This window comes from Ambystoma mexicanum, chromosome 4q (assembly GCF_040938575.1).
Source record: "Ambystoma mexicanum isolate Mex_15411 chromosome 4q, UKY_AmexF1_1, whole genome shotgun sequence".
NCBI lineage: Eukaryota > Metazoa > Chordata > Amphibia > Caudata > Ambystomatidae > Ambystoma > Ambystoma mexicanum.
The window spans coordinates 895,061,959-895,076,298 of NC_090928.1; the positions used below are offsets into that span (position 1 = coordinate 895,061,959).

At 43.5% G+C, this 14,340-nt stretch overlaps 1 protein-coding gene across 1 annotated transcript in view; it reads right to left on the reverse strand.

The window, feature by feature from the left end:
- Nucleotides 1-4,338: 4,338 nt before the first annotated feature.
- The window catches only part of ABCG8 (ATP binding cassette subfamily G member 8), a 288,385-nt gene continuing 278,383 nt past the window's right edge, over nt 4,339-14,340 (reverse strand). Inside the window, exons 11-12 of the mRNA XM_069608460.1 lie at nt 6,621-6,748; nt 4,339-5,692 (exon numbers count right to left, since the gene is read on the reverse strand). Of these exons, the coding sequence (XP_069464561.1) occupies nt 5,555-5,692; nt 6,621-6,748 (266 nt within the window). The 3' untranslated portion in view covers nt 4,339-5,554. The remainder of the gene's footprint in view (nt 5,693-6,620; nt 6,749-14,340) is intronic.

The window sequence follows — 14,340 nt, forward strand, 5'->3', positions numbered from 1 at the left end:
CAATAGAACACACACACAACTCCCTCACAGCCTTCAATCCCAAACCGGTATGTGCCTCAACACATACCACCTCCAACTAGGCTGAGTATCCCTGATACTCGGGTATCTACTTCACTACTCAGTGACTCCATTACCCCAATTGTGCCTATGTTGAAAGTATTCCTCAGTACATCAAGCTCCTTTTTGGGAGAAGCCCACTTCATACACCTAAGCAACACACAAACATCAATAACTGTAAAGTACTGTACTGTAAAGTTTCTAAGCACAACAATCATTAACTTTGCTTAACCATCAGCACATATGCACTTTAACATAACCAAACTCTCATTAATTCTGCATTATAAAAGTCCCACCTGTGGAGAGAAACATTAGTGCAGAGAAACTCTACTTAAGTTTCCACATACCAAACTCTAGCAATACTGACTACGCAACCTATACTTCAATAAAATGTCCATCTGTGGAAGGAAATGTGTGTTAGTTAAACATGCCAGTAACACTCTATTCCACTACTAAACATTTGTTAACAGAGGCCACAACTTTTACACTCCATCCGTGCACACCAATCAATAACATGCACCACCACTTGCAACAGGCCTCCCATCACAAATGTTCTTAAAACACAAATACTGAGTCACATTTCAAAATATCACTAGAACTACGCATGTTTCAATCACTTCCTTCAAAAATGTCACTTTAAACCTCCTTTAAAACCCTTCACATCAGGATTTAAATCCCGCACGCCCCTGGCTGACTGAGCACAAACACCTTTGAAACCTAAACTCAAAACAAAATTTGTAAACAGAAATTGTAAACCTTGTTCTCTGCTCCTCAGGATTCGACCACTTTGATAGAGCACCCAAATATCTGGACAACATATCCCACAAGAAACTACAACCGTCAATTTCAGGCTCACACTCTCACGCACTCACACTCTTTAAATGTTATACAGGCCTCACATGACATTTATCACCAAACTAAACTTAATATGCTATTCCATTAATAAACAAATCCTCAAGAGCAAAGAAAAACGAATATCTCAGTTCCTTGCTCCTCGTGTCCACATCTTCAAACAAACAGTACCTTCGGGAACACGGCCCCTCCTCGTGTCCACTTCATTAAACTAAAATACCTTCAGGGACACGGCCCCTCCTCATGTCCACATCTTTAAACTAAAAGTACCTTCGGGGACACGGCCCCTCTTCTGGCTCAACGTTGCAGTGCTCTGAATCTTTGAGATATTGCTTTCATAACAATGCGACAGCAGCACACCATAATCCGATCCCTAATTGAGAGCGCAGACTTGAGAGTGCAGACTCTTCCCACTTCTCCTTTTTGCACTCTTCTGCACAAGGAAACCTCCTACACAGCGCAGGCCGCTCCCTGCACTTCTCGCTGGCACACATTTTGCAAGTGTGCCACTCCTCCTGAAAGCAGCCGGTTCCAGAGCCTGATATATGCAGCCTTTTCTCCTCAGCAAAGCAAGAATTAAGAGCCCCCTTCCAGCGCTGTAATGGGCTCTAACTCCCTTATGGTGGTGCTGCATATTGGCTCTGAGCCCTTTCATAAGCACATTTGTGACTCCGAATACCTCCAACCGTGCCATGGGCTCCAAGCCCCCAAGTGTATTTACAGGCTACAAATCCCTTAGGTGCAGGTACGGGGCTCCAAGCCCTCTCAAACACTGGAATGGCCCCCAGGACCCTCCTCTGCTCCAGGAGCTTTGTACCTTAGCCCAAACAACTTCCCTGTCACTTCTTGGCGCAGCCTAGGTTCACAAAGTCTTCTGATGCTGCTGCCCTGGGCTCCAAGCCCCCAGCTGCGCAACATCGCTTCCTAATAATCCAGGCGTAACTTAGACCCCGAGGCCTCTTCAAATCGTTACTGCCTTGGGCACCAAGCCCTCCATGTCACAGCTTGGGTTACCAACCCCTTAAAACAGTCTTTGGGCCTTCAGCCATGCCAGAGTCTCATGACTTTCTCTGTGCTTGACCTGTCTAACTACTGACAGACCAGCTGGCCCCTGGCTTTGGCGCATCTCCTTATTTTCTGTGCCTGTGCCCTTTGCACTGGGACCTTCTGCGCCTGTAGCATTAAGCGCTCTTCCTACCTGAGAGAGACGGTCTTCCATGGTTTGGGGGGCGGTGCCTGTCTCTTCTTCTGTGCTGTCCCCCCAGCACAGCCAGCATCCTCATCGCCAATGTGGAGTTCTGTGTTTTAGCAAAATGACTCTGACATTAAGGTGTGGATGAGTAACTTCTTTAATCAGTTTCCAAGCATAACATCCAATTTCTAGAGTCATTATTCATCAGATGGTAAAGTCCAGATCTCACAGACAAGCACCGGAATCCTCTCTCTTAGGCTACATCTCTCAACTCCCTCAAGAGAACACCAGTCACACATAAACATTCTAACCAGTAACATTCCATTGTCAATCATGACACTCACTCCAGATTCCATTAGGATGCAGGATACGGCCGTATCCTTACAAAACCAACCCTTGATCCCATGCTCCCAGCCAACTTCTGACCCATCTCCCTCGTCACATTTCTTATGAATGTTATGGAGGCTGACGTGACACCGCAGTTACATACCTTTCTTGAGGAAGCTTCAATCTTACAACCTCACCAATCAGGCTTTTGTCCCGTGATGGTCACGGAAGTTGTATTGGTATCAGTGATGGATGATTTGGCTAGAATAAGGGATCAAGATTGGGTGGGTTTCCTGATCATTTTAGATCACTATGCAGTGTTTGACACTATTGATCATACTAGCCTGTGTCATCGCCTTGTGTAGGTTGGAATCACTGGCACAACTCTAGAGTAGTTTCAATCCTTTGTATCTGATTGCTCCCAAACATTGTCACTTCAGATCCGGTACCTCAGTCCTGGACTGTGGGCTCCCTCAGGGATCTGCCATCTAACCCATGCTCTTTTAACAGTTTTATGCATATTTTGAGGACACCCAATTTATCCTTCGAGTCGATCCTAATCTAAAGGAAGCAGCATCACCAAAACTGGCTCAAACTTAATGGAGATAAGACAGAGGTGCTGGTGGTCGGCCCTTCATCTGCCAGGTCCCTATGGACCACTGATTTTAGACCTCCATCTCCTGGTAGTCTCCCTTCTCCTGTCAAATCAGTAAAGAATCTGGGGATTAAGATTTCTGCCACCATTTCTCCAGATCTATAGAGTAGTGGCTGATGCATCTCCGGCTACTTTAAGATGAGAACCTTGTCTACAATTATTATTATAGTGGGATAAGATTTGGTATTTCTAGTGGAAGGGTCATTGCATGAATGGAATGTGTATACCTCCATGAAAAGAAGAGGGGTGCCTCAAAGCCTCACTTATGCTATTAGGCATTCTTGTATCTTATTCTCTCTTGGTTTTGAATTATTCTGCTCTCTTCTCATGATATCGACACTGTGTGTATGTAGATTGTTGAAAAAACAATAAACAGAATTTAAACTTAAAGAAACTGATGCCATTCATCCCTGCTGATACCAAGGGCCTGGTGATTGCTTGTGCAGTAATGGACAATTTGGACTATTGTAATGCAACACTGCTAGATCAGCCTAAATACCATCTTCAGAGACTACAGGTCGTCCAAAATAAGATGGCTCGGTTGGTAGTAGGCCTCCCCAAATGTGCACATGCTTCCCCAGTTTGGAATAGATTCCACTGGCTTCCTGCAGAAGGCAGGGTGAAGTTTAAGGCTCTATGTCACATTTGTCGGGCATTACATGGCCATGGGGCCTTGTATCTGCGTGAGAAGCTTATTCAATATGTTCCTGGCAGGGCTGTGGGCTCTACTTGCCATCACCTTCTTCTCATACCTCGGACAAAGAAAATCACGGTTGGAGGCTAGGCGTTCTCTGTGGCAGGGCCTAGGCTCCTTGCCTTTGGCCCGTAGGCTCATTGATGACCATTCTAAATTCTGCAAGGCTCTAAAAACCTCCCTTTACCTGTATGAATTGATGTGGTTCTCAAACTCTCATTCACTTGCCCTCTCTTTCATCGACTCGCATGGTGTTCCGTTACAGCGCCATGATACCCTCGGGTAATAGCTGCACTGTACTAAGCTTTGTTGACATCACATAACATTGCTTGTGAAGCAAGGAGTGAATCATATTCCTGTGTTAGATATTGCTCTGACCACTTTGAGCACCCAGTTTCATACAAGTAAATAAACAAGTGAATAAATAAATTGAATGCCATTAGCGAGAGTGTTTAATACAGTGCAGAGGTCCATTGGAACCACGGTAAAATATGTTTTTTGGTCCACGTTACTTCCTAGACATCCAGGATTCATAATTCCACTCCACAATTGGAGCGATGCTTTCTTTTAGAAATAATACTATATCGTTAACAGACGGATATTGACATTTTAAATATGCAAACATTTAATTTGTATTCAAGTACCCTTTGCTTAAAGTGCCTTTACAATATACACAGTTATACAAATGCTGTGCTTTAAAACAGTCCAGTAATGAGGGGGCTCATTTATCACATTTTGTTACAATATTAAGTTATAAACAGTTTACATAACTAGTACCATTGCATATTATTTTGGCTCACTGCCTTAAATGTGCAAATCTTTGCTTAACTATTTAAAGATTCTTTCATCTCACCCACGTTTCAGAACAGAAAAACAATTGAGGGTGTAATGCAGGCATAACAATGTGTCATTCTGACACGAGGCAGATGAACATTTTTGTTAATGATTTAAACAAAAAAAAGACTTATTTTGTTTCCAAAATAGTCAATAAAAGGATCAGAGGTTAAATACAGTATAGTATTTGTTTTTTGATAATGCAATTAATACCAATGAGTGGTTTCTAATCGCGGGATGGGGATTCAAACCTGTGTTGCACTGCATTGTTTTGCTTCCACAACATGTTCCCTGAGATATCCTTCCTCATATAGTACTGCTTTGTAAAAAACATTTTTTTATCATCGCTTTGATGTGGGAAAGCACACAATGAAGAAAACAAGTCACTTGTTCTGAGCCGCATAAGAAACTACTGCACCCACAACTCACAATTGCTTTGAGGTTTCCCACCATTGCTCTCTCATTTTCAATGGATTTATTATTGTAGTAAATGAAGAGTAACTTTGTGCTTGATGCACAATGCACCTGTTCAAGTGGGCATATTTAAGAGCAGAATGATTTACTATATCAACATTCGCAGACAGCCAAAGATAATTATTTAAGTCATTTATCAAACAGCTATCCATTCGGAGTGATTTGGGGAATTATCTGAGAAAGGAATTTCCACACTGTCGAGGAGTCACGTGCGATCAGTGCTAACTGGGACATTTGCTGATGTTTTTCAACACGTAGGGAACATTTGTCCCATGTTCTTCCCTTTCTGAACTTTCAATTTTCCAGATCCATGTGAGTAGTTCTCTAATGTAAAGGCCACGTAGGGGAGGCAATCAAATGTTTTTTCTGGATCCGTAGGCCGATGTAGAGACCGGAGGCCAGAAAGACATGCATTGAGTCTTGTTGATCAGTGTCCTTTGCCTCGTGTAATGGAACTGCTTCATAGAAATTACCAGTCTTGACTTGATTTCTGTTTAATGAACCTCAAAGCTAGGTAGTACAGAAGCAGAAAACCGGCAGCGATGGCCATCAGAATGAGGTAACATGCATACAGAGGCGTTGCATCCAGTTCCATTGTTTTAATGATCTGTGAACAGATAAGGGAACACACACAGTTAGCTATGCTCTTCTACGCTACACATTCAATACAATTGATAGAACCCTTTCATCACTTCACTCTACTTTCCCCTTGCCTAGTAAGGCTTGCGTATTGCTTGCCAGTCAAATGAAAAGATGATCTCCCTTTTTTATTACAGAAGTTGGCATAAGATGAAAGAACAATAGTCAAAGCGGTGTCACAATGACAAAAAAATAAGGCACATTCTTTTTTGACCAATTGCTTTATGCCCATACATAAACAACTGAAAGCAAATGGCATTAAACAACTGTTTTGTAAAACTAATTCTAAAAAAAAAAGAAAACAGGGAAAGGGAGGGGCAAAGAGAAGTAGAATGGATGAGCAAACAAAAAAGAAAACTCATTGGGAAAAGTCATCAAAAAAACACTAATTTAAAACAATTTGTGAAAATTACAAAGTCGTCATTTTGACATGAACAGGTTAAAACATAACTGGTTAGAAAAGAGGAGATTTGAGAAAGGTCTGTTTAATACGATAGTGTGAGAGATACCTAAAAACAACCTGTTCTTTAATATGGCCCAAACATGTTATACAGAAATCTCTGCAAACAGTCTGCCTTTTTAAAAAAAACAAAAAAACAATACCGTTTCAAATGTCTGAATGTTTCATTTTATAAGCCAGCCTTCTGACCAACATTTTAAGAGTACTGGTTCTCTTGCTAAATGTTTTCAATGTTTTCAATGTTGTGCTATACATCCGAATTATACTGAGAACAATGTCGTGTACATATACAAAAATTCCAATCCTTACTAAATGGTAACTTCAAAATAAAAATAGATGTTGCAACTTCAGATAGCACACGCTATCCATCACTAATGCTGAACTGTAATTCATCTTTGAATGTCTGTAACCACATCTCTATGAGAGTAATACTCACAAGTTTTCCAGGAATTTTAATGGTTAGATTTCTAAAAGCCATTTCATAAGTGAGCCCGGTAAATTGAACCTGCATTAGTCCTTCAAATCCATATCTTAGAAACGATATATATGAAAACCCAAATGGAACTAAAAAGGAAAAGAAAACACAAGTTAAACAAATATATTTTGAGGCATAGCTTGTATTTTATAGTCTGTGCAATATTGCATTTGTTCTTCCTGAGTGGGATGTGAGCCATGATCAGAGCAGGCTTGGTCTCGCAAATCAGTGAGAACCGGTATGATTTTATTTTGCCTAAAAGTGCAAATATTGTTTATGTACAATTTCTCAAAAAGCTACGTCAACTGTATTACAATTAGTTGTAAAAAATAAATATGTTTAGTGTTGTGTGTGCGTGTGTGTGTGTGTGTATATTTATTCAGGTCAATATATCATAGTCTATTGATAGCGTTGCCAAGCTATACATATGTGTATGTATGTGTTATATCCATTTTTCTTTAAAGAGTTAAGCTTGCTACATGTAAAAAGGTAACGTCTAATAACCTTGGGTATTCCAAAGTGTAGGTTGAAATAGTGAGTTCTGTGTGAAGATAAATGGAACCCAAAAGCAATGACCTAAACAATGAGATGATGAAAATCTGCACTGCTTTCTTCAAGTGGGATGAACAACAATTCAGTTGTATGGAGAAATATTGCTCCAAAACAGCAAGCAGATAGGGGCTGCCTCATCTAATGGGCAGCACCTAACATAAGGCATAGAGGCTGTCTTGTTTTAAATTGAAGAGACACAGAAATAATGCATCACTCATTCATTAATGCTTTTCACCAGTTACCATATAAAAGGTGCACCCGTAAGAGGTAGGTAGGGACAATGGAGATCACACCTGACAAATGACACAGAGTTTGCCATACACCAGGAAAAAAATGTTACTGATAAAATGAACAACTAGAAGTGCTGAAAACATTAGTAAAGTAAAAGTGTCAGCAGTCATTTAAAGTGGTGTCAAAGAAAACCAGTGCTAGTTTTTATAACCAGGATAACATTATTAATGTTGAAAACACCACCATCCTACATATTTACCTGCAATATTATAAATCCCAATGTTGGTATGTGTTCAAAATTAAGCAACAAAGTATAAAATATTTCTATTTTATTGGCAGTGTTTAATACAAAGGAGTGAAGTAATTGTAAAATATATTTGATAAGAATGGCCTACACTCCATCAATACATTAGAAGTTAATAAGCCTTTCATGCACACAAAATCATATGGTGTTTTGAGACAGCTTAACCAATGTTTGTTTTGCTGTTTTCTCGCTAACCTGACAATAGGGTTTGTAACCAGTGTGACCTACCACCAGAACCCGTACGAGCCACATTCAGGGAAGGAAGCTTGCCTCCGTCTCCACAGTCCATACGCTCGTGTGTCTCGTATATCATGCCATACTGTGTCTGCCATGGTTTTCAAATGCCGAGTGAGGGCTTCTTCGGACAGCAAATGCAACTGCTGGTGAGCGGTTGCCTGTCCATAATAATTATGTGGAATGAGTCTGTAAACCCGATTTGTCCGTACGCTGAACTCGCTATTCGGAGCAACGTCACTTCATTTATGGTGGTGTAAGCTCCAGGTCATGACGACTTATGGGAAATAACTGTGGAAACAAAGCGACTGCTTCAACAAAGAGTTAAATAATTTTGTATGCCAGAAAAACGTGTTCCTATTATTCACGATTTCCTATGCCGCCCTTACTTCAGTCAGCCAGAGCAGGAGCTCTTGGGCACGCTCGCCGTTCCCCTGGAGCTGCAACCACTTTCCTTACCTGGCCTGGAGGCTGAGGTAAGCCTGCACCGCATAATCGCAGCGCCTCACAGCCTCCAACGGAAGCGCTGCACTCGATGCCTATATAGGCTCTTTAGCATTGCCCTATGTTAATACGCAATCGTGATGCCTACTAGATTCAACTTTTTTGAAATTCCCTGAATTTGACCTTAATTCGGCTCACTACATCCGTAAGCCCTTTGTTGTGCTCCTTCTAAGATGGCTGCCGTAACAGGGCTCCCTCTAACCATCATCTGCCTGTAGACAGCTTCACTGTGAGACACCCTGATTGGCTGCCTCCTCCTTCATCTTCCTATTGGATTCGCCGGCTGGCGAACGCCGGCCCTTGCTAAGGCACTCGACAAGGCTGGTCACTGACTGAGCTGACTGAGCTTGGCCATGCTCGAGTGTGCCCGTTGTCCTGTCTCAGCACACAACAGTGAGATTCCCGAACCATGACCCTCTGAAACGCCGCCCGCACTAAACTCATTGCTGTATCTTTAGTGGTTAACCCACGTACACACAGCCTCCTGCACTACCTTCGTTACTAATCTGCCATCCCTGCCTACTACAGTGCGCCCACGGCACCCGAACTGTACCATCACCATCAGTCAACAATTGTACTCTGCGCACTCTCACATGCACGTCTGCATAGTTTTAAGCCTCTAAACACTGCCCGCGCCTGCAATGGTAATGATTACTAATGCACTTGTAATTGCAAATGTATGCTACACGTTGATGTCTACTCTCTAATCTATCTGCCACTACTGCATGCCTCCTCAGCTCCCCTCCCATTGATTTAAGACTGCCATTCTCTCATCATTGCCTATGTCTGACCTGTCTAGTGCCTGTACGACCTGCTCTATTTATCTTAACTGCCCGCACTTTAATTGTTTGCGTTACTACACACGTTACCTGTGTTGACTTGCACTACTTCTCCGCCCTCTGTGCCCACCCAGACTCTAGTTGCTATTATCCCATCTCAACTTAGTCCAGATTCTAGATATTGTGCATGACACACTGTCCTATTGCTTTCTTGATTTTTGGTTGCTCATGATGTATGCCTATTCTGCCCCAGAGGTCCACTATTGCTTGCTAGCCACATGTTCCTAGACTATCTCCTTGTACCACCCTTGTATAAAGGTTAGCTCCCTTATAGTGCCCACTGATGCTGTGCCATTATATGTGCACGTGCCACATGCCACAAGGGCATTAAGACAGAATCTATACTCCCCCATTCACCTGACTGAGGCCAGTATCTCTCCCTCCGCTACATCCTCTGCCTCGCCACTGCACAGTCTGAGAGCTTAATCTTGCATCTGCTTGCTCCAAGTATCTCTCCTAAGCACCAGATTATCTATCCTTTATGAATACATTTGCTACAACCACTTAGCATGTCTCCTCTGTGCATCAGCGTGCCTGCCTGCTTCCTGCTCCTTATAAACAATATAGTACTGTTCAGTATGCCACCTCACCATCCAATCACTATGTATGCGACCATACCTAACATTAAATATACTACTAGCTCACCTCTAGTCATATATGACCCACACCTAGTGCTGCCTACTAGTTCCCCCTGCTCCACCATAGACAGGAACTTAAGACTCGGAGCTAGACTAGCTAAAATCTATGAGCCACTCGCCCGTTCCTTGTCTACTGCACAAAGACTAAGATCAACGACTGTTAACCTAAATACCCCTAAACCTAGTTCACCTAATAACTCCCACCCTAAACCCCCACACAGTCCCACTAATCAGAGCAGTACCAAAATAACACAGGAATTCCCTCCCATTATAACTGCCACAACCACAGTGTGCCCCCAAATCAAGGGAGCCCTGATTAATGCAAGATCGTTAGTAGCTCATGCAACTGAAATTGCAGACCTGATTCTTCAAGAAGACCTTGACCTCCTTGCTATCACAGAGACATGGCTTCATCCAGCAGCGGGCCCTATGTGCATGCTTGCAGTCCCAGAAAATCATTCTATCCTGAGACAAGACCGACCCAACTCTAGAAGAGGAGGTGTGGACATTATCCACAAATGTAGTCTTACTATGAGATTAGCTACCACCATTAATGTCCCCTCCTGCAAACTACTCTCAGTCAAAGTTCCCCTCAATAATGCCCAAACTCTCAACATACATGTGATCTATCGCCCTCCAGGCCCAATAGGCACTTTTGATGAGGACATTAATACCATCTTATCCACAAACCTTAAAAACTCCACTCAGGTACTCACCCTTGGAGACTTTAACATGGGTTTCAATGACCCGGAAGACCAACTTGCCATTACTACGCTCAATACTCTTACAGAATTAGGGTTTACCCAAAGAAGTATGGAACCCACCCACGCCAAAGGTAGAATACTCGATTGGGTAGCTGACTACAACTGTCAAGCTAACATTACTGACATTTCTCCACTTGCCTGGACTGACCACCACCTGGTATCGTTCTCGCTCTCCACCACTAGACCTCCACCCTTGCCGACCAGTAGGGCACCACCAACTCTCACGAGAAACAAAAAGAGTATCACTGTGGAGCGACTCATCCCGAACTTACTCCCCACACTCAACACACTTCCTGACAACTTGGATCCTGAGACTTTGGTCGAGGAATACAATAAAATGATGTCTACCTCACTGGATCCAAAATGCACCTGAACAAATGGTATACACCATTCCTTAAAAACTTAAGACAGCAAAAAAGAAACTGTGAGGCTACTTGGAAAAAAGCCCCATCAGTAGCCAATAAAATCAAACTCAATAAACTAGCGGCCCTGTACAAAAATGAAATCTTCCTTGCAAAAACGCACTTCCTTCGATTCCTGTATTTCCCAGGCCAAATCAAACATGAAGGAATTATTCTCCATCCTTAAAGAAGTAGAAACCCCTATAGCACCACTAGATACCTGCATTAAAGATAAGATTTGGTGTTCAGAAATCCAAAATGCCCTAGCTAACAAGATAGCTACACTACAAAACAAAATCTCCTGCAAAAAAGCCGCCTTGAACAACCCCCACCTGTCCAAACCACCTGAAAAGCCGAACTTAAAGGAAACCACCAGCTTCAATTTCTCCAAAGTGACCATACTCGAAGTTGAAAAAATCATCCTGTCTTTGAAACGATCCAACTGTCACGGAGACTTGTGCCCGGCACAACTCATTAAAGATGCTGCCCGCGACCTCTCCCCCTTCATCACGAGGTCAATCAACGCCTCCTTTTCTACCGGCTCCATCCCCATTAATCTAAAACAATCCTGGGTACTACCTCTTCTAAAAAAAAACACACATGACACAGCCATTACCACAAACTATAGACCCATAACGACTGTACCATTCCGTCTAAAAATTTTGGACAAGGTCGCTTATGTACAAATACAGAAGCACTTGGAAGAACATCACCTACTAGGAGCCAGACAGTCAGGCTTCCGTCCTCAACATGGGACTGAGATGGCTCTTATTGACCTTAAAACACAGATTGACATGCTCAGAGATAATGGCCAAGCTGCCTCCTCGACCTCTCTGCAGCATTCGACCTGGTTGACTACTCTGTCCTGTGCACACACCTACACACAACAGCTTACTTTTCCGCCAAGGCCATTACATGGATTGGATCATTCCTTAACGGCAGAACCATGAGGGTCTTTTCGCCTACAGATGCAGCAGACCCCATACCTCTCACCTGCGGCATACCACAGGGATCCTGTGTCTCCCCCACACTGTACAATATATTTACCAAGCCCTTTTTCGATGGTCTGGATCATCTCGGTATCACCTACACTAACTATGCAGATGATACCCAGATCCTCCTTACGCTTTCTGAAGATTATGGAAAGGATTTGGCCTTGGTGAATAGAGTGTACATCATCATCCAGGCATGGATGGCCACACATTGACTATGCCTGAATGATGATAAAACTGAACTCATCACCTTGGGTACTACTGCCAGCCTACAGAAATTAAGCCCTGCCTAGTCATCTTTCATGATTGATGGTAACAGTATCAGGGTGGATCATGAAGTTAAAACATTGGGATTCTATTTGGACTCCAACTTCACATTCAATAGACAGGTGAACTCGCTAGCTTCTTCCACGGCCTACACGTACAAATTGATACGCGCAGCCAAACCCTTTCTATCGGACACTAGTTGCTTGACCCTTGCTAGAGCCCTTATATTGTCCCGTCTGGACTACTGCAACGCTCTCTATCTTGGATCCTCCAAAGAACCACTAGCAAATTACAAACTCTCCAGAATAACGCTCTTAGAGCGGCCTTGGGCATCTCCAGAAGAGATCATATTTCAGTATACAGCCAACAGAACAAATGGTTCCCTATTAAAGACAAAATTCTCTTGAAAACTGCTTCACTTACCTACAAGGCCCTCAATAACGCTGCTCCCATTTACCCGATCGATAGATTTCAGAGACAGACCTCCCTGAGACCTACAAGAACAGCATATAGAGACTGCCTCTCTGTCCCTAACTACAAACGCTCCACCATAGGGGGCAACAGCTTCCCAGTGAAAGCAGCTAAATTGTGGAACTATTGTGGAACTCCCTACCACCAACTCTCAGAATGGACTTACCTTACCAAAACTTCCGATCCAAGATTATCCTATGGTTGAAGACGTAAGCTCTCTAACATACTGAGTCCCTAAATCCTGCATACTCTTGCCTTCTGTACATATTGTATTCACCTGTGTTAACCTGTATATATGTTTTATAATCCTGTCTTATTACGTTGATCTTGTGTATGTATATATCGTTATTGCTGTAACTAAGTTTTGCAAATTCTTTTAACTGCTGCGCCCTGTGACCCTAGGGTATTCTGGCGCATTACAAATAATAAACAAACAAACAAACTCAGCCTTGCTGGTGGTGGGTTGATTTAAGTGTCCCATGTGAATTATTTTGTTCCTTTGGAGTGGAAGATTTATTGTCTTTTACCAGCACCCCCACGGCAAGGGTAGAGGGCAGGAGCCCCCCCCCCCCGCAGAAGCCACATCGCAGACACCACTGCCGCCTACGATCCACGAAGGCACAAGGTGCAGGGCTCGCCTGACCTTGTCCCTTCACTGTGCCTGACCTAGGCATGCCGGGCGCATCACGGCGCCATAACGAGGCTGAGCCTCGCTAACCGCGGCAATATTTGAATTGCACATCCGCCGGCAGGCGGAGACGCCGGCGCATCCGAAGGCCATACAAAGGCCCTGTTTTGCGCCCTGTTCGGCGCATCGGAGGCGCGGCGCGGCCTACCCCTTTGTCCCTCCCTCCCGAAGATATCCTGCAAAGAACCCTGCCCTCTGCAAGGACGGACCCACACAACCACGGTAAGCCTGAGGGCCCCTTTCCGGCACCTCTAGCTGGAACCCTGAAAACTGCACGCCTTAGACTTACTCGGCACTCTCTAACAAAGGCCCCTATGCAACCCCTGCTGTACTTCGATAGCTGGGCTGCTTAACCCTTTCACTTGACCCTGCAGATCTATTGCACAAGGCTAACCTGACATCAGACCTTACCCAATTTGTGCCTTAATTTGTGTTGTGCCCTATGATCGCCAATCGACCACAATTGACCTGTGCCTTAATCTGTGCTGTGCCCTATGGTTGCCATCAGACTCTACCTGATTTGTGCCTTTAATTTGTGTTGTGCCTTATGGTCGCCAATCGACCACAATTGACCTGTGCCTTAATCTGTGCTGTGCCCTATGGTTGCCATAAGACTCTACCTGATGTGTGCCTTAATTTGTGTTGTGCCCTATGATCGCCAATCGACCACAATTGACCTGTGCCTTAATCTGTGCTGTGCCCTATGGTTGCCATCAGACTCTACCTGATTTGTGCCTTAATTTGTGTTGTGCCTTATGGTCGCCAATCGACCACAATTGACCTGTGCCTTAATCTG